Here is a 21,339-nt window from a genome sequence, read left to right on the forward strand (position 1 = left end):
TGGGGAATGCTAACTCACCCGGAGATGCGCTTGCCCGAGCGCGCCAGTCCTGGAAGCCAGCGCTCCCCGCTCCTGCCCAGACACTTGCCAGGAAGGAAGGTGCAATGGTTAGCCTTCAGTGGAGCCAACTGCCCTTCGTGGTCCCAGCCCCCGGTGTGAGAAGGTACTCTGCAACGCGGTGGTTATACAGGGCTGGGGCTGGGGACGTGCCTTGAAGCTCTCAGACCTAGTGGATGCACTGCAGCAGGTGTTTATTTATTTCAGTGACTGTTTATTTTCTTCTCGAAAGAGCCCAGTTCCGGTCTCTGCCTGGAGCATCTTGCCCGTGGACACATCACGGCAACCCCTCCACACTCCCCTCTGCCCCCCCACCCCCCCGCCCGCTCTCCCCACATCCCCTACTCTGATTTTGCCCACAGAGCACGACCGTGTGGTGTGGTGAGCAGAGGATGGGCGTGTTAAGCGGTGTGGAGGTGGGAGCGTGGCCACCAGCCCTCGGCGGGGCGTCACAGTCACAGCCAGCACGCGCCACTCTCCTGGCACTGCCAACCCTCCGGCCTTGTGCCCCTGTGGGCAGAGAGGAGCCCAGGCTTCTGAGAGCGCACTGCTTACCACCGCATCCTGGTTTCATCTGGGGTGCCCACTTTGGGGCGTGGCCGTCCGGAACAGAACCAGTTCCTACGGTCTGACTTTTAACAGGGAAAACTCCAACTCAGCCAGCCGTGGAAGCCAGAATTATTAAAGTCACCCCAACAAAGAATGCAAGAGGAATATTCCTTTACTTCCTGTTCAAGGAGTCTCCTGCCATCCAAAACGTCCTTAAAGACCTAATAATGTTTGTATGTGCATGATAATAGAGGGGTGCATGCGACTGTGATTAACGAAGGAAAATGAGATTTTAATTAAGGGTCATGAAATACTAAAGATGATAATAGAGAGATAAAGGAGAGAGAGAGAGAGATCTCCCATTGCATAATATATTGGACAAAATGGGGGGGGGGGGATCAAGTGATTTCTTTACGTTATGATGGATAGAGACTATTAGAGACAACACCTGAATTAATTGTTGGGCGTAAATGGGAATGTGCAGAAAACACGCGCGCGTGTGCCCCTTAGCTCTTAAAATGCACAGGTTAGCTATTTTAAAAGAGTTAATATCAATAGCTTCAGCATTCTTGAAAAAGAAGTCTTTTTATGCCAAGAGGTGTCACAAAATTCATAGAATTAAAAGTTCCTGGACATTTTCCACAGGCTTTTTAAACATCCCCTCCCCCTCATACATAAATATGTATGGAGTTTATTAATATGATGAACAAGTAGAATTGGTTTCCAGTTTCCTTTTTATTTTAATCCCCTAGTCTTTTTAGACTTTAGTAGCAGGGTGGATAAACCAAATGCATCCGTGATTCAACACTCCCAAATCAGGCTGGGCCAGAAAGATGTGGATGCTTGACTTGCGAAGGAAAGGGAGGACAATCTCAAAGCAGTATGTGTCCCTGCTGGACATGCCACCCCTGGGCAAAGGACCGGAGGAGAAGAGTACTTAGCCACACTTTACAATCACTGACGGGAGGGGGTGGGGAGAACACTGCTAACAATTGTGGCATCAGATCCTTTTCAGGCGGCGGTTTGCAGCTGTTGGGGCTGCCCTCCGCACCGGCTGCAAGGGGAAACGCGCTGCCGGGCGTCTTACCTTCCAAGCGGAGAACTGCAGGCAGATGGAGATAAGGCAGAGCAGCAGCCCCAGCCCATGAATCACGGAGACCACCAGCAAGAACTTGTTCCTCCTCAGCCTGGGTGCATTTCCCACGTTCTCCTCCAGAGAAGGGGCCCTTTCCATCTTCACAATCCGGATGCAGGGAAGATGAACGCTGTCGCGAGAAGACTGATGTCTTCCCCACAAGAGAGGAGATGAAGGCGAAACAAAGAGTATCAATCAGAAAATGCAGAGGTCCCAAGGCCAGAGATAAAAGGCGATTGAGAGAGCAGACAGGACTCTCTCAGTTTTAACACTTAAGCCTTTGCAGGCAGGCGGGGAACTTCTTTGTGACTAATCTGAATTTCCCCTTTACTTTCTTTCTTTTTTTTTTCCCTCTGGGCTAAAAGGGAGTTGTTTCTGTGGCATCCCACTACAGATCTGAGTGACTGTGAGATGACTGTCATAAAAGAGTGTCATTTTCTTAATTTCTCATTGAGCCCATGACCAGACCATGGGTCAATGAGAAAAATTAAAATCACCATCTATTGGCATAAGATCTAGTGATGCACCCCTGGCATTTCTGAAGAAGAGAAAATCGCTGACCTATTAAGTTCATGCTTAAATTGAACCTACTTTAGAGATTCGGGAAATAAAGCACACTTTAAGGAAGGGAGGAGGAGGGGAGAAAGAATGGCATAGTGAATCATGCAGAAAGAAGAGTCTCTGACACTGTGCTAGACGCCCCGACCACATTTTTCTCACCTAATCCATTAACCCAAAGTCATTAAACAATCACACTCCAGTTGTATGACTTCCAGAACAGAAAAGAAACAGATTGATTATTCTGATTTTTCCTCCTTTTACTTTCCTCCCCGCAACGCACACACTTAATTTTTACATCAATGAATACGTTTACATCACTCAAATAAGTTTCAAGCACAGGTCCTTTCCCTTGAGATTAGAGCGGAATTTGAATTCAAAATTTTGAAAGTAGGAGCATTCTATTAATAGAGACCACTTGTCCTTTACTATTGGAATTATGGTAAAAATTATTTCTGCATTGAACATTCAAATCTGCAAATGCCAGAGTCCCCATGATGAGCCCAGGACTTCAGTGGATGACAAAGGAATGCTAGGGAGGGGTCCTGCTGAAGACAGGATCTGGTACTCTTCTGCGTGCCCCCCGCAGGCCACTTGAGACATGTCTAAGGCAGGAAGGGAAGGAAGCATCTTTGTATATCAGCAATATGAGATGTTATTTGCAAATTCGCTGTGCAGAAGATGGATATGAGCCATATTTAAAAGAGAAAAATAACTCGTGGACATGGACAGCACAGTTATTTATTTTTACTTTATTCTTTTAAAATATGAACTGGTGCCCTCTGTGTGATCATGATGCCTTGCATTTAGAAAGCATATTGCCCTTCAGATGTTAAAGTTTTCCCCTGGCAGATAAGGTAATGGAAGCACAATATCATCGAAGTCAAGCCAAAACTAGACATCAAGCCTCTGTCTACGAATATCTCCGAGGACTTATTCCCACCAGCCAAATGCGTGTGAGAGTTGAACGCGAGCATTTGAGGAGAAAGGCTACAAGAAAAAGTATGCACAATCTAAGTCTCACATAATTGTAAAAATCTGTTTACTTTTTCTTTAGTGGCTAAACGAGTCACCCATGAAAGGCCCAAGATACTGTTGCAAAATGTGAACAGTGAACTGAAAAGGAAACAGTAAGAAATATTGCTGCTGAAAATCATAGTAAATAATTTTAATGGACTGTCAAAAGAATGAAAACCGATCACAATGATTTACCTATAACCCTCTCCCCAGGGGAATAGACAACAGAAAAGTGGGTAGAGGGAGACATAGGTCAGTGGAAGACATGAAAAAATAGTAATAATTTATAAATTCTCAAGGGTTCATGAGGGAGGGAGGGGGAAAATGAGGAGCTGATACCAAGGGCTCAAGTAGACAGAAAATGTTTCAAGAATGATGAGGGCAACACATGTACTAATGTGCTTGACACATGGATGGATGGATGGATGGATTGTAATAAGAGTTGTATGAGCCCACAATAAAATGATTTATTAAATTTTTTAAAAAGACTGAAAACAAAAAATAAAAAGGATGAAAAACTCAATATCTATAAAGCAATATTGTGTGGAGCATGAGCTGCGTTCCCTTTTGGTTAACATGCTTCTATAAAAAGAAAATTACAATTGCTGTTTCGCTCACAAAGAGGAGTGCACCACAATGAGTTCCCATTTAGGAATTTCTTAGAAGCACAAGCTCAACTATCCCAGCATTTATGCACACACACCCCATTTCCTTGACTCAGTCTCCAACTCTCATTCTTTTGGTTGATGTTTCAGTACTATTTTATAATTTCACTGTTTTAATTTGCAGGACCTTTGATAGCCTATGTAAGAATTTCATCTTTAGTAACATATGTAAGAAGCTTATCATGGCCTGACCCAGGGCCAGGCAGCTTCTGTCTTTGCAACCCCAGCAGACAGACTGAGCAGGCCCTCCCGGGGGTACCCTCGGGCTATATGGCGACTGCAGAGCAGAACACTCCTCCCTGTCTCGCCATGGTGACCCAAGGGCAGAGTTGTGCAAGGCCAGTGTGCCTTCCTCCATCATATGCTGACCTTGGCAGAGCCGCCGGAGATCTTTTCAACAAAGGCTTTGGTTTGGGGTTGGAGAAACTGGATGTGAAAACCAAGTCTTGCAGTGGTGTGGAACTCTAACACAGACACCAGTCAAGCTTCTGGAACTTTGGAGACCAAATATAAATGGTGTGAGTATGTCTGACTTTCACAGAGAAACGAACACTGATAGCACTCTGGGGACAGAAATTGCAATTGAAGGCCAGATTTGCCAAGGTTTAAGGTTGACATTTGATACTACCTTCTCACCAAACACAGGAAAGAAAAGTAAAAATCAAGTCTTCCTACAAGAGGGAGTGTACAAACCTTGGCTGTGATGTTGACTTTGATTTTGCTGGACCTGCAATCCATGGTTCAGCGTCTTTGGCTATGAGGGCTGACTTGATGGTTATCAGATGACCTGTGACAGTGCCAACTCAAAGCTGACAAGGAATAACTTTGTAGGGGCCACTGGACTGGGGGCTTCCAGCTACACACCAATGTCAATGATGGGACAGAATTTGGAGGATCAATGTATCAAAAAGTCTGTGAAGATTTTGACAGGTCAGTAAACTTGGCTTGGACATGAGGCACCAACTGTGCTCGTTTTGGCATTGCTGCTAAATATCAGTTGGATCCCACAGCTTCCATTTCTGCGAAAGTCAACTCTAGTTTAATTGGGGTGGGCTATACTCGGACTCAGGCCCGGTGTGACGCTTACACTGTCTGCTCTGGAGGACAGGAAGAGTATTCATGCCGGAGGCCACAAGCATGGCTCGCTCTGGAGTGGGAGGCTTAATCCCGCTGAAGGGACCTCTGTGAATGGGTATCAGAAGATTTGGCCTTAATATATTTCTATTGTGACCATCAGGCTTCCCCCCACCACCCAACCCACATCACCCCACCCAAAGGTGATCAAAAAACAAAGGATGATCTAAAAACTGTATTTTCGACAGCTGGTTTCTAGTTTAATGAGTTATCTAGTAACGAATGCTGCAGTCATGCCGTCACCGATACATCATTTAAGTGTGTTTAACTGTTACACGCGCTATCCATCACGAATGAAATAGACCTTTATGAAAACTGTGAGAGAGAAAAAGAAGCCTATCATTGGGCTGGTGTAGCATTTTGAACAAATGACACCACTATCAAAAGAGCATCGATGACACTTTCATTTTGAGCCAGTGGACAGGGCCCTCCATCCTCAAAGTTGAAATGTTTTCAAAGAAGTCAACTAGGTTTCCTTAATCGATAAGCAGTTTGTTTTTCATGCATCTCACAAAGATCACATCATGATACAATCAAAGCAAATCTGTATTTGTTTCCTAGGGTTGCAGCCCCAGCTCACCTATCATTTGTTGTACTGTGGTGTCTTGCATGTTGCTATGATCCTGGAAGCTATGCATTGCAAATGCCAGCAGGACCACTCAAGTTAGCTTCAGACTAAGGACAGACAAGGAGTAGGAAGAAACTGTCCACATCTGAAAAATTAGCCACTGAGAACTTTACGATTGGCAGTTGAACACTGTCATAAAATGAGCTCCTCCGCCTGGAAAGCATTCAAAATACAACTGAGGAAGGACTTCTTCCAAGGAAAGCTGACCTTGAAGCTGTGGATAAAGCAGTGTCCAGGACCTTCAGTTTCCTCTGGAAGTCATCAAAGCTTAAATGGAATGTAGACAGATCAATATCCTCGGTGTGAATGGACTGATCATTGACTCACCAAGTCAACTCTGACTCACAGTGACCGTACAGGAGAGAGTGGAACAGGCCCTGTGAGTTTCCAAGGCTGGAATCTTTACAAGAGGAAAAAGGCTCATCTTTCTCCTGAGGCGAAACCAGTGCTTTCAAACTTCCAACCTTGTACTTAGTAGTTTAACACATACCCGCTGTGCCTCTAAGGCTCTTACGGACTTGTGTTAACTGTTTTTAATTGAACGATCCTATGGTTCAGTATGCTGGGAATGACAAATTCAAGAGGAAGGATGTCACAGGCATTATGAAAAAGAACATTTCAAGATTAATCTTGAAGTACGATACTTTGTATATGTGATGAGACAATAACTATATGCCAACAAGGAAGACCAGTTAATACTATTTTTTCAGAATGATGTATGAATCACTAGAGGCATTGTTGAAAAAAATGAAGATTTCTACAAACTTCTTCAGTCTGAAATTGATCAAACATGTAATCAAGATTCATTGATACAGGTGATTGGAATGTGAAAGTTGGAAGCAAAGAGGAAGAATCAGTAGTTGAGAAATGTGGCCTTAGTGGTAGAAATAAAGCTGGGCTTTGTAGGCCAGAATTTTGGAAGAGCAATGATTTTTTTTTCGAGATTAAGTCTATATATTTTTAAGTCTATGTTTATTTTCTTTCTTTTTTAAAAAAAATCATTTTATTGGGGCCCAGACAATTCTTATCACAATCCATACACACATCCATTGTATGTCAAGCACATTTGTACATTTGTTGCCCTCATCAGTCTCAAAACATTTGCTTTCTACTTGAGATAGTTAGTTTATTGTGCCAACCTGGCCGTTAAACACATATGGGGTTAATTGAAGAGTGGAGAGATAAATGGCTCGGTGAGCCTCGCCTTTCTTGTTCTTGGGTCTCTTGCTTTCTGATGGTCAGACCAGGGTGCAGCTGCCTTAGCCAATTCCCTGCTTCAGCAGACAAGGCTCATTTCCTGCAATACATCCCCAAGGAGAAGCCACATGGACCTAACCTGATGCAGCCCTGGGTGCTGGAGCACCCATGTGGAGACCCCTGCCAGCACTGAGATGCTTACACGTTCACTGATTCGGCTTTCCTCCTGCAGTCAGAATCATAGTGTGTTTTGTGAGATGGAGGAGGACTTTGTGCATTAGTATCAGACATATGGGTTAATGTTGGACTTGTGGGTTTGGGCAGCACTGGATTGGGATGTTTTCTTGATGTGTATTTAACCTTTATATAAAACTTTCTCATACATGAGTTTTTGTGAGTTTGTTTCTCTAAAGTACCCAGACTAACACACTACTTAAGCCCTTAGTATCAGCTTCTCATTTTCCCCTCCCTCCCCACTCCCCCTTCCCTCATAAACCCTTGATAATTTATAAATTATTATTATTTTGTCATATCTTACACTGTCCAATGTCTCCCTTCACCCACTTCCATATTGGCCATATGGAAGGGGGTTATATGTAGATCCTTATAATCAGTTCCCCCATTCTACCCCATGTACATCCTCGGATCTAGCCAGATTTGTAAGGTAGAATTGGGATCATGATAGCCGGGGGGGGGGGGGGGGGGGGGGGAGGGAGAGGAGGGAGGAAGCATTTAAGAACTAGAGGAAAGTTGTATGTTTCATCATTGCTACACTGTACCCTGACTGGTTCATCTCCTCTGCATGACCCTTCTGTAAAGGGATGTCCCATTACCTACAGATGGGCTTTGGGTCCCCAATCTGCACTCCTCCTCATTTACAATGATATGATTTTTTGTTCTTTGATGCCTGATACCTGATCCCTTAGACACCTCGTGATCACACAGGCTGGTGTGCTTCTTCCATGTGGGCTTTGTTGCTTCTGAGCTGGGTGACTGCTTGTTTACCTTCAAGCTTTTAAGACCCTGACGCTATATCTTTTGATAGCCAAGCACCATCAGCTTTCTTCACCAGCAATGATTTTTTTTCTTTTTTTGCAAACACCTTTTTTCAACAGCAAATATCTTTTTACAAGTATACATATTAACTTTGTAGAATTGAATGCAGGGATCAATTTAACTGCATGTGTAGGAAGAGACAATGGAGTAGTTCCACATCATTAGCCATAAGAAGGAGTCCACTGTGAAACAGACCATTAATTGTTCATATTGCAAGTTCAGGTTGAAGCTGAAGAAAAATAAGGCCAGCTCATGAGAACTGCAATATGGCCTTTAGTCCATCCCACCTGAATTGGGAGAACATCTCAAGAACAGATTTATGCATTAAACACTAATGACCAAAGATCTGAGAAGTTTGGGGAAAATATCAGGAACATCACACATGAAAGGAAATGGTCATTAAAAATGCAAGAATAAAGAACCAAATTGCATGTCAAAGAGACTCTGAAATATGCTCTTACATGTAGAGTGGCTAAAGCAAATTGAAGAAATGATAAAGCAAAAGGCTTGTTCAAAAGACATCTCAACGACCTGGAGTTAGAAAAAGAGAGGGAAAGAACATACTCAGCATATCTCAAGCAGAAAGAACTAAAGAAAAATCTAAGCCTGGTGTGGAAGTTTTGAAGATTCCTACATGCAAAATATTGAATTGTGCAGAAAGCATCAAAGTCAGATGGAAGGAATGCACAGAGTTACCGTACCAAAAAGAATTGGTTGACATTCAGTCATTTCAAGAGATGACATATAATCAAGAACCAACGGCATTGAAAGAAGTCCAAACTGCACTGAAGACTTTAGCCAGAAACGGGACTCCAGGAATTGTTATAATCTCCGCTGAGATGTTTCAGCAAACTGTGGTAGAGTGGAAAGCACTTACTAGTCCATGCCAAGAAATTTGAAAGATGGTGAGTTAGCCAGTTGGACAAATTAGATATATTTCTGTGCCCCTTACAAAGAAAAATGATCCACTAGATGCAGGAATTATCAAACAATAGCACTCAAGTAACACACAAGTAAAATTTTGCAAAAGATAATTCAAAAACAGTTGGCACCAGTCCATTAACAGGGACCTGGCAGAATTTCAAACCAGATTCAGAAGGGAACATGGAACAAGGGATTTCACCACTAATAACATTTTGACTGAAAGCAGGGAATGCCAGAAGGATATTTACCTATGTTTCATTGACTATGCAAAGACTTTTAGCTGGGTAGAACATAAAAAATTATATAAAACATCGAGAAGAATAAGAATTCCACATTACTTAATTATGCTCATGTAGAATATGTACATAGGTCAAAATACAGTTACCCAAACCAACAAAGGATCCCATTGGAGAATAAGCAGATAAGTAGTGGAAATAGTGAATGAGTATATTAAAGAGGACAATGGGGCAAGGTAAAAGTATTATCCATGGTTCCCATATGCTTTTAAGATCATTTCCCCTTCTGATTCAGGCTTAGTTTTCTCAGCTCTGTCTAAAATCTTTTCATCTGCCTGATATCCATCCTTCCTGCCTCTCACTAGATTTAAGTTTGGGTATCTCAGAGGCTTCTCACTACCCAACTGGTTTTGTTTCTCTGCTTTCTCTATCTTCAAAAGCAAGGGGGCTTCGTGGCATTGCGTGAAAGCCTTGCTTTGGGTCTTGGAATTTGCTTCCTCTAGTGCTTTATCACCTTTAGACATCTGGAGGTTGCAGTCCCCCAGGGCATAGAGGCTTTGGCCAAGAGATGTTTAGAATTAGAGGCTTCGAATAACAAATCAGTCCCTGATCCTTCCATTTTTTTCTAAAGTTTCATCGCCTAATTCATGCTCATTCAAAGAGACTTTAGTGTGAGGGGAATCCAGCCCCTAACACATTATCAGGGCTCTGGTAGGTGCAATTGTACACAGATAATAAGTAAAGGATTATAGAAAAGTCATAAAGAGCATGAGAGATAGGAATAATGGAGTCAGACACATTTCATGGTAGCAATGCTCACCTCAGCCTCACTTGGTGGTCCACGTGGAGAGAGGGGGAGGAAGATAAGGGGAGAGGGAACAGGGGAGAAAGGATGGGAGAAGAGAGGGAACTGAGCAGAAGCCAAGAGGGGAGCCCAAGAGAGAGCTCTTTATTGCTAACCCAGGCCTATATATCTTTGTGGGGAGTGCAAGCCCACTAATTACAGGTAAAGACATACGTCACAGGAAGGGGTTGTACTATAGGTTATACAGCAATGAGAGGGGGACACTCTAGGGGTACACATGCAATAGGAAGAGGAGGGATTGGGGGTATACATGTGACAAGATGGGCGGATTCTAGATTCAGGATGGCTGCCTAACTTTGGATGTCACTGAGCAGGTTTTTTTTTTTTTTCACTGCTCAGCTTCCTTTAATGACCCCCCCCCCCCTCCATCCATCGCCCCACAGGGCAGGTGCAGGCGGCGGGCCAGCGGCAGGCCATTCACTTGAAGATCTTGCCCTGGTTGAAGGCTTTGCCTACGTGCTGGAAGGCCCCCTCCCAGGAGAAGTACTCTTGGACCAGCGTCTTTGTCTCCTCACTGCCAGGATCCAGTTTCCGCCATGTGTACGACTCATAGTCCACCTGCCAATCTGGACTCAGCGGAAAAACAAGCTCTTGGCCTCTGAAGATCCAAACCCCCGAAATGGAGCTGCTGTTGTTGGTTCCGAAGAGGATAACGCTGGCGAAGGCATTCTTCCTCAGCTTGTCCAATCGCTGGAACATTCCAGTGATGAGGTTGCAGCTCATGAATGTCTGGCTCAGCTCCTCGGAGAAGCGGTACTCGGCGTACCACAGGGACCAGCCTTCCTTGTCAAAGTGCTCCCAGAAATGCGGCAGCGCCACCAAGAGGGTGTCCTCGTTGGAGTACTTGCGCTTGAACTCGTCCAGCACGAAGGGACTCTTGGGCAGGTGAGCAAAGGGGTCCTTGGCCTTGGGCTCAGCGGCCAGCGCCTGTTCGCATTCGTCCATCTCCTCCTCAGGGGCAGGAGCCACGGCCTTCTTCTCTTCTTTCCGCTCCGCCAGGGCCTTCTGCTTCTCCTCCCGGGGTGCCTTCTCTTTCCGAGGGGTGTCCTTCTTGGGCTGGATCTCACTGAGCAGGTTTGACCTGGTCTCTGGATCTCCACAGAAACCATTAACAGTAGGGTGTCAACCCCACCTACAGAAACCAAACTAATGGTCGCAAGCCTTTAGGGAGAAGTAGCCCATTGCCCTTAGCAGTAGGGGTTGGGGGGTTGGCCTACCAGTCCAGACAGTTGTCTGGCAACTGACTGCCTTCAGGGAGGTAATTTGACAATCATTTGCCATTAGCTGCAAGCAGTATCCTAAGTCTAACATATTTGGAGGAGAAGACTTGGGAGAAACCTTTCTGTTTCCCACACTTTAGTTTGCTTTTTAGATTTGAATACACACAAGACTTCTCACTAGACTGATAATCCTCTTTCTCTTCCTCCTGCAAAGGTTCTAAAACCATCTTAACTTGAGCCCCCAGTGACCATGTCTCCATGATAATATTCTCTCCATCTCTGTATGCTTTCTTTAAGTTTACAATGAATTTCTCCCAGGTCTCTAGATGGAAATGTTAGGCAGCTTAGCTTAGGGAATTGGGAAGTCCATTGACGCATGCCCAGGAGAGCCAGCAAAGGACAAAGTTGGATTTTCCCGCCAGTGGGCGCGGATGGGCATTACACCTGGAGCAGCCCACTTGGGCCAGGTGACTGCAATTCAGTCAATGGGATCAACCTGGGGTCATTCACCACGCCTCCCCCAGGAACCCTTAAAAAGGCAGGAACCGAGAGGGAGAGGGTCTTGCTTGGCTGGTCTGGTCGTCTTTGTGGGAGGAGAGAGATCCTTGTGTAACCTGGGGCAGTCTCTGCCAGGCCGCATGGTCAAAGGAATCCTATGGGTGCCACGTAAAACCTGAAGCTTCTTTTAACTCTCATTAAATTCACTTGAATCACGAGCCCGGCTTCGGCATGAAATCTTTCTCGTGCGGAGCCAAGGACCGAGGTTGGAATCTAGCCTGGAGAGAGAGACCTTACAGAAAGTTCCTTCCTCTGGGAACCATAGATTATACCTGTTTACTGCTTTCAGAAAACCTTGTATCTTTTTATTTGTTACTTTTACGCCATGTCTTTTCAGTAAGTGGATGAGCATAGTACCATAAATCTCAGGTTTACTTTTACCTTGCCCCATTGTCCTCTTTAATATACTCATTCACTAGTTCTATTACTTACCTGCTAATCCCCCAGTGGTATCCTCACTTTGCACAATTTTCTGATTCACTCTACATTCCCGTGGGGCTGTACAAGTGTTACACAGGATGTAACTCAAGAGAGTTCTTTTCCTACTGCCCCACGTTGGGTGCCATTTGTGGGGGAAGCCAGCCCCTCACACAATCACAGGTCCAGTAAGTGAAATTGCTATTAAAATATATTTAAAGATTAAAGTCGTAGAGAATAAGAGAAATAGGAGAGAGAGTAAAATAAAGAAGTCAGACACATTTCATGGTAGCATGCTCACCTCCTGGGTGGCCATGCTCTCACCAGCCAGGTCTGAGCACAGAGCAGGCAGAGAGGGCAGGAAGGTCTCTCTTTATTTCTGGCCAAGGCCCCTATATACGTAGGGGGCATGATTACAGGTAACCACACAGGTCACAGGAAAGGAATGTACAATAGGCAAACGCATCACAGGAAGAGGCTGTACCATAGGCATAAGCATGACAGGAAGGGGATGAGCTAGGGGTGTGCACATGATAGGAAGGGGAGGGACTATGGGGTGGACCCCAGAATCAATATGGAAGCCTAACGTTGGTCACCCTTGAGTGGGATTGACCTCCCTGAGCTCTCCTTCAGGAGAACAATTTACTATCCTTATCAGAAGGAAGTGGGCCCTTCTTAGAGTGGGACAGACTATACAGTCTTATTGCTCTAGGTGGCTGATGACCCTTAAGGAGGATAACCTCTGACCTGCTTTTGTTGACCTCCAAGTGTATAGCTGTTTGCCATGTGTAGCAAGCAGCGTCTTAGGTTTGGCATATATTTAGGGGAGACAACTTGGGAGAAACTTTTCTGTATCCTACAATATAAAGAAGAACATCACATCAAAATTGGAGGAAGAATTTTTTAGAAAACTGCAGATGGTACAACCTTGCTTTCTGAAAGCCAAGAGGACTTGAAGCACTTGCTGATGAAGATAAACGACTCCAGCTTTCAATAGAGATCACACCTCAACATAAAGAAAACAGAAAATATTGAATGTGTCAGGGTTTCATTTTACTTGGATCCATAATCACCCTTCATAAATTGGGCTGCTAACTTCAAGGCCAGTAGTTCACACTCACCTGGTGCTGCATGGAGAAAGATGAAGCTTTCCAGTCCTATGAAGATTTATAACCTCAGAGACTCGAAGAGGCAGTTTGCTGTCCTGTAGGGTCACTACGAGGCAGAATGGACTCAATGGTAGTGAGAGGGGTTGAAGTCATTGACCTCCAAAATGAACAGCATTTCAAATAACTTGATTTAGTAACAAGTGAAAACTTCATCCTTTACTACCAAAAAAACAAAACAAGATTTTGCTGTTTTCTGAAAATGAGATGTTTTGTTAGTGGTCAAAGCCTTTACTTTTCATTCTTAATTATAAGATGAAATTTTCACTTGTTACTAAATCAAGTTGTCATTTGTTCACTCAACAAACATAATCTAGGTTCTTACCCTGCTGGTGCTGGAGTACAATACATGAACAAAATACATTCTCAGTCCTCAGGGAAGAGATAAGTGTGCAAAAGAACATGGACGTTCTGGGACTGGGGCGACTTTGAAAAAGGAAGAATGAACGGAAGTGAGTCCTGGATGAAACTGCAGTTAATGCAGCTGCCTTGAAATGATTCAAGGAAATTTCAGAGAAACTAGACTCCATACAGCCCTATCTCTGTAAGAGCAAGAGAGGCAGGTGGTTGCTGGCCAGAGAGGGAGGGAGTCACTGGGGGACAGGCCCCGTAGGGAGCTGCATTTGGAAAGAGGATAGCGAGAATGCTGGCCAGAGGAGAAGCTTAGAGGAACGTCTGTGGATTTGCTTTTGTTATCAAATTCAGACTGTTGGACTTTCTCCTGAACTCTCTGGGAAACGAGGAAGGATGTGAGCAGATTGTGATCTGATTAGATCAGGCTCTGAAAAGAAAAGCAGAATCCAAGCACTCTGGCCGACTAGGATAGAATTGTCGGGGTGCCCTTCAGGAGAGACGCCAGCAGACTGTCCCCGAGCATTCAATGACAGCCGATGGGTGAGTGGGATTTGACGTCCCGGCTCTTCACTCAGTTCTCAAAGCACTTCATTCAGGCTGAATGCTGCCTCGTACAGGTAAGGGCACCTGTATATTCCCACAGCAGTATTCTCTGCTTCTGGAAGCCAAATCAAAAGACATATGCCCCGCTAGGTAGAGACACTTTTTCTATCTCAAACAAAGACAATGGTGTAGGCAAGCACAGTCCTCAGGCTTGCAATTATTTAAGTGACAAACAGTGATGTTCCTGACCAACTCCCCTCCTGTATGTTTCCATGCTGCTGTGACACTGAGCAGGTCTTAACAGAGCTTCCCAGTGAAAATGGCCGTGAAAGAACGCCCTGGCTAACTATTCCCCAAAACCAGCTCCAGAAAACTTTATGGATTACAATAGTCTGTACCACAAACTGTTGTGGAAATGGTATAGAAACAGACAGCGTTTCAATTCCTGTACTTATAGAGTCCTCATGATTTGAGAGCCAACCTGACAGCTTACAACAGCAAACTACGGCCAGGAGGAGAGAGGGAGGAGATTTTTTTTTTGAGAGGAGAAGATATTGACAGTGGCTACTTATTTACCAAATTTTGAAGACCTACACTGTGCCAGCTTCTGACCGTACAAAAAGAGTAAGGTACAAAAAGAAACAGGCAACACAGTGACACAAGAGATGAGAGCAAGTCCATTTCAAAGGTCAAAAGTCGACTTTGCCATCTATCTTCTCAACCTGATCCTTATCTTGATGTGCCTGTCTTGATTCGTGTTTTACCACTCCCCGGCTTCAAAAGCCCCAAATCCACCTAACTGTCCCCTCACTCAAGAAACGTTGTAAGGACATCACTGCACTTCTGTCGTTCTCATTGATTCAAATGGACATCCCATTGCTCTTCGCTTGAGCCCCTGAGTCATACTTCCCGTGTGCTCCCTTCTTCCATTATCTTCTATCACCGGACTCCCTGCCATCCAGTTAAGGCTGAATGACACCCCTTGTGGGTTTTCTGAGGCTGTAACTTTTTATGGAAGTGGAAAGTCCAGTCTTCCTCCCACTGGCCTGGCGGTGGTTTCAAACTGCCAACCAGGAGGATTGCGGCCCAACGCCTAACCACTAAACCATCGGGGCTCCATCATTGCTTCAACAGTTGTCTTAAATCCATCAGTTATCATGATCACATGATAATCCATCAGTTATCATGATCACAGTAGGATCACATTTGTAAATTAAATAAACAAAACCCTCACTGCCATCATGTCGAGTCCTACTCATGGCTCCCCTAGAGAACATTATAGAACTGCCCCTATGGGTTCCCAAGACTATACATCTTTGTGGGAGCAGAAAGCTTCGTCTTTCTTCTGCAGAGTGGCTGGTGAGCTTAAAACACCGACCTTGCGGTAAGCAGCCCAATGTGTAACCCACTACACCACCAGAGCTCCTACCACATCTGGACTAAAGTTGAAATTCCTCAGTTGACACTCAAATCTCTCTCTAGTCAAGCCTCAGCTGGTCTCTGAAATTCTCCATGTTTCCTCATTATTTTTTGTATTTGCTCTGTCTCGTGTCTTCGTCCTCCATCTCTGATATTCCAAACTTTACACACAGTCTTCCCATAAAGAGGTCATTGATGAGGTAGTGAGCGTGCCGCATTTCTGAAGAGGCCAGAGAAAAAGCACGCAGCAACAGTGTTCAACAGAAAACTCCAGCGCTGGATAGAGCTCTGAGTAGAATAGAGGGTTAGTGGAATCAGATTCCAAAACCTCGTTGATCATCCAACTCAGGACAGAAACTTTTGAAAGATTCAGATCACTAATCACATCTGTCTACCAATTTGTAGGCAGGTTTTGAGAGGGAACTTATGAATCTGTATTTCAAGAAGCTTCTGTAAGAGTCAGATTTATAAACTTCTCACAAAATGACCACCAAAATCTCTTTCAACATTATCTTACTACAATTCTAAGCTTTCCCTGGACCTCCCAGGCAAATGCAGTTAATATTTGCCTCTATGTCAAGAGCACTCATATGTTCTTTCTAGTCTCGTAACAATATCTCTTTCAGCCCCACCCCAATAATATTTCATTTCCTATAAAGATTTGCCAAATTAAAATGAATTTGCTTATAGTAGATCTGCAATGCATTAAGTAGTGGACCAGGCAATAATATGAATCAAAACAAAACTGAAAATAGTAATATTAAATACAGAAGTCTCCTGGTTACCGAATTTTGATCAGAGATGTGAGGGATTAGCAAACCGGAAATGTGTAATTTTCATTGAAACCGGATCCATTCAAATGCAAGTATGAACTCCTGTAATGCTATTCCATTTGGGTTTCAGATTCATCAGCCCCTCACTTGTCTTCTTCCCCCTTTTGATGTTCAGAATGTTTGGTAGTTATTCTATCTTGAATTGACCCATCGCTGTCACTTGTGGGCATGATGATAGATTCTAAAACTTAATGACACAAAACAGCCACCAGAATTTGTTTCTCTTTAAAAATGCACCTGCAAACTATCACACCATTATGAGTGGGGAAAAATCTACACATTTTTTGCTACTCACAAAATTACATTTTTTAGTACTCAATATCAAGCATAGATCTATTTATAAATAGATTTTCCAATGCATAATTGATATGATCTAATTTGCTTTTTAAAATTAACTTTATTGATCTATGTGTATTGAAAGTGTACAATTAAATGAATTTGGACAATTATATACACCCACAAGCATCATCTTTCCAAAAGGTAGTTTTCTTTCAATGCCAAGTATCCTCGAAGCAATTGCTTGGAGCCTATGGGCGGTAAAATGATAAGCACACTCGACTATTAATCGAATGGTTTGAAGTTCAAGTCCATGAGGAAAAGGCCTCAGAAGAAAGAGTGGAGATCAACTTCTGAAAAATCAGTCATTAAAAAGTCCACCTGAGCATATTTCCATTGGGACACAGATAATCTTATCAAGAGTTGGATGGATTTGGTAGAAACAGGGTTCTTTCTTGACTCCAAAAGCAAAGGCACACAACACTAATAGGAATTTATATTTTCTAAAGATTTGTGCCTACATTAAATGGCAAAGCACTAAACTAAGTGAGAGAGAGACAAGAGAGACAGACAGAGAAGGGGGGAGGGAGGGAGGGAGGGAGGGAGGGAGGGAGAGAGAGAGAGAGAGAGAGAGAGAGAGAGAGAGAGAGAGAGAGAGAGAGAGAGAGAAAGTAAATTTCTGGCAAGCCACCAAAAATTTCCCTCTAAGATATCATCTTTCATCGTAAGCACCATCAACCTCCCCGGTGCTCTCAGGGCTTCCCTATCTTCGTCCATGGATCCAATTTCCTTCTATGCCTATTTCTCCAGTTCAAGGGAGCTCTTCTTCCAGGTAGTAGGAAAGCCATGCACCTGTTCATCCAATATTTTCCCAAATTCTTTTTGTTAGACTTCCGTTCCGCTCTCCTTTTGGAACCTATGAAATCTGAAAGTCAGAAGATCTTTCCCTATGCTTTGTGTTAGCATATCGTGACTTTCATCAAGTTAATGAACATGCAGAGTTCCCATGATTCATTCTAAACTATTACACTGCCACAGGTTTAAATGAAATAGTTCTTTATGATCAGAGATGTAGGTACCCTCTCCATCTCGCTTCCTCCCTAAACTACTCTCAGAAGTTCCTGGATGAAGCAAATAGTTAACAAACATCTAACTAAACTGTTGACAGTTTAAACCCTCCCAGCAGCACCTCTGAAAGGTCACGGTCATGAGACCTCCAGGGAGCAGTTCTCTGCACACGCTGCGTCACCGTGAGCAAAGTACGGTGATCCTAACTCTCTGCCCTAGAGTCCATTACTACTCATCCTGACCCTACACAGGGCTTACAGGGCTTTCCATCTCTACAGGCGCCGATGGCCTCATCTGTCTCCCATGGGGCAGCTGGTACATTTGAATCACTGACCCTGAGGTTAGCAGAACATGAGAACAAATGGCAGTATATCCAATTCCCTCCCATTGGTTGAGGAGAGTCTTCATGGCCTAGTAAGAGATACTTTTGCTTTTTGACCTCTTTACTTCCCCCAAGGAAATGAGTGATTTACCTCAAAGGCTATTTCACCACATTCCCAAAATAAAAAAGATTCTCTTCAGGGTGACACTTCACAATTGAAACTGCTAGCAACTTGCCAACATTGCTCTCTTGGGGGAAAAAAGGGAAGTTAAAAAAAAAAAGTTCTTTCCACCGCACTGGATATCCAGATAAAACTTCTTTACTTGGATTGGATTTCAAGATTTAGATCCTCTCTCGGCCAGAATTCAAGGGGCCGGGGGGAAAATAAAGGTAATTAAATTTTTTAAGTGTGATGTAGGTGCTAGACACTAAGTTTTACATCTTATTTAACTTTGTTCATTTACCCATTCGTTCTTGAAAATTATTTCTTTAAAAAACAAACAACTAACTAACAGCCAGCACAGTCCATGCGCTCTTGGAGTGGGTGTTCTAGTTGAAGAAAACAGAGGGAGCTGGAGGACACAAGCAAACAGCAAGCACCCTGTTGCCACCAAGCCGCCCCGCCCCGTTGACGATTGCAGCCATGTGCTCCGCGGGGTCTTCTGGCCTGTCATCCTTCCAGAAGCACACCGCAGGTGGGTTTCTTACCGGAATGAGGTGCCTGTCTTTCACACTGGGGGGGAAATTGCTCTACTAGTTGGACCTAGAGTCAGTGCTGGAGAATTTCATCAGAGGCTCCCATGAGGGTAGCCATGACCTGCGGGTGGTCTGAGCAACCCATGGGTAGGGGCAGCCAGGGCTCCCTTGAGGCGGCGGGGTTGGGGGGGGGGCGTTCCCCAGCCATGGCCAGATGCACGGGGTTCTGGAGAATGGAGTCCCACAGACGGCGCCAGTCCTGGACCTCGAACCCAGGGTCTGTGAGGACTGCAAGGTGTGGTTAAGAGAGAGGACCTGGCTCTCAGGGCATCTCTCTCTAAACTGCAGTCCCACTCAGCAGTTCAAGGAAACCCATTTCACTGCTGTCTCTGAGGTTGAGTTCGGCAAATCGATTGCAAGTCAGTGTTCATGCTAAGGTTGGGGCAGCTGTGGAAATCACAAATGTACATGCCTCGCTGTGTTTTAATGTTCATTTGCACAACTCTTATAATATAAACTAGTTTTGCGTACCACTTATTATTTTCATGTGAGTATGAAATAATAAGCTGCCTTTCATACTTTCATGTTTTTTATACTTAAAATAACCATAAAGGCAGCAAAGCAGTTATTAAAAATTGTTTGAGTCCCACCACTGGTTTAAACTACTAATTTGGGGTTAGTAGTTGAGAACTAGTCATTTGCATCACCCAAGGACCAAGGGACCTTAAAGTTCCCTCACCTCCCCCACTCCACCCCCAATGATATAGACAGTCTCTGGATAATATCTACCCCTTGGTAAGGGCCATCAAAGACCCCTCAGGGGAAGTGACATGTGAACAGACTCCCCATGGATTCGTCACATAAAGAGCTACTGGCAGCACCTTGAACCAGTAAGTGCAGGAGGCTTAGAACAAGAACAAGTTTGGGATCTTTGCAGTGGCTACATCACAGTCGAGCAGGAGTAAGTGGGAAACAAGTGACGTTGCATGACTTAGCAAGTGTTAGAAACCTGGGACAGATCACCCAGTAATCAAGGTAATCATAAGTTACTTGTACTCACTAGTCTGTAGTGACCAATTTCACCACATCAAAGATTCTCCCTCTAGGTATGGTTGGCACCTGTCTCTCTCCTTACCCCACGGCATGCGCCTACAGAATCAAAGTTCATTTCAAATTCACAAGCCCTGACAAGGACAATGGGGAAAAGACGGGGCCTTCAACTCTCCCTTAAACAGGTACTATTTACTAAGTTTCAGAAACTCGGAGGGCTGCTCTACCCTGCCTACAGAGTTGCTATGAGTTGACATCAACTCATTGGCAGTGAGTTTGTGCTTTTAGTTGGACAAGGACAAAGTACCCAGTAAGTAAAGTAAGCATGGGTTTAGTTGAGCTTAGTTACTAATCTGTAGTGAACAGTTTCCATGGTTTCACCACAACCCATGTAAAAAAAAATCCCTGTGAAACTGTTCCCTATAGATTAGTAAATAAGCCCAAGTTTATTTACTAATAAACTTGTGCTTACCTTGCTTATGTGGTAATCTGTCCCTGGACTGGACAACTAGAGCAGAGCCTTGAGGTCATGCTACACATGGCAATGTCTTCTCCAGAAAACCATCGAAAGATTTCACATCAAAGCGGGATAACAGCTTTACAGTTTTGGGAGCTAGATTGCTCTGCCTTGTGTGTGGTGAACCAGCTAATACGAAATATTAAAAACATTAATAGTAATACATATTATTATGGGGGCAGGGCAGAAGTTAAATTAGGGGGACCAGTTGAGAGTCTGTTGTCCGTAGTCCAAACATGAAATGCTGTGCTTTGGTTCCTGGGGTTTGGGGAACAGAGATGGTGATAAATGATCAAGCTCCAGATATATCTTGTAGCTACAGTGATAAGTGACATGGTAAATGAAGAAGAAAACCCAAGGAATAGAAGGTGACTCCTGGGTCTTTGGCCTGAGTAACTACATGGTGGTGACATTGACTAAGATAAAGGGAAAGAATCGTGAGGAGCAGTGGGTGCTATGTGTAATTTGAAAATCAAGAACTCTGTTTTTCATGGATTTTGTTCCTTATGTTTTCCCTGTTTTATAGATGAGGGAACTAAAGAGCACGGCGGTTTTGGAATCTGGCCAAGGTCCCTTGGCTCACTCGCTCCACGTGCGCCTTCCCCTCATACAGCAGCATCGAGGTTAACATGGCTGGATGCCAAGGGCTCAAGTAGAAAGAAAATGTCTTGAGAACGGTGATGGCAACAAATGTGCTTGACACAATGGATGGATGGATGGATGGATTGTGATAAGGGCTGTATGAGCTCTCAATAAAATGAGAAATACATACATACATACACACACACATACATACATACATACATACATACATTAAAAGATTGTTAGGGGGACGGACAACAGAAAAGGGGGCAAAGGGAGACGTCGGACAGGGCAAGA

At 44.1% G+C, this 21,339-nt stretch overlaps 1 protein-coding gene, 1 long non-coding RNA gene and 2 pseudogenes across 2 annotated transcripts in view; 2 read left to right on the forward strand and 2 right to left on the reverse strand.

Annotated features, from left to right (window-relative positions):
• Window positions 1–2,310, reverse strand: part of TNFSF4 (TNF superfamily member 4) — a 27,530-nt gene extending 25,220 nt beyond the window's left edge. The window contains exon 1 of the mRNA XM_075527609.1: window positions 1,694–2,310. Coding sequence (XP_075383724.1) covers window positions 1,694–1,840 — 147 coding nt within the window. The 5' untranslated portion in view covers window positions 1,841–2,310. The remainder of the gene's footprint in view (window positions 1–1,693) is intronic.
• LOC142422160 (uncharacterized) lies at window positions 33–21,339 on the forward strand. Its single transcript, XR_012779055.1, has 5 exons — window positions 33–163; window positions 3,357–3,429; window positions 18,713–18,892; window positions 20,000–20,128; window positions 20,987–21,339. It is a non-coding gene; the product is annotated as an uncharacterized LOC142422160 (long non-coding RNA).
• On the forward strand, window positions 4,153–5,195 carry LOC142429373 (non-selective voltage-gated ion channel VDAC2 pseudogene; annotated as a pseudogene).
• Window positions 10,388–12,190, reverse strand: LOC142429380 (elongation factor 1-gamma pseudogene; annotated as a pseudogene).

This window comes from Tenrec ecaudatus, chromosome 1, assembly GCF_050624435.1.
Source record: "Tenrec ecaudatus isolate mTenEca1 chromosome 1, mTenEca1.hap1, whole genome shotgun sequence".
NCBI classification, from domain to species: domain Eukaryota; kingdom Metazoa; phylum Chordata; class Mammalia; order Afrosoricida; family Tenrecidae; genus Tenrec; species Tenrec ecaudatus.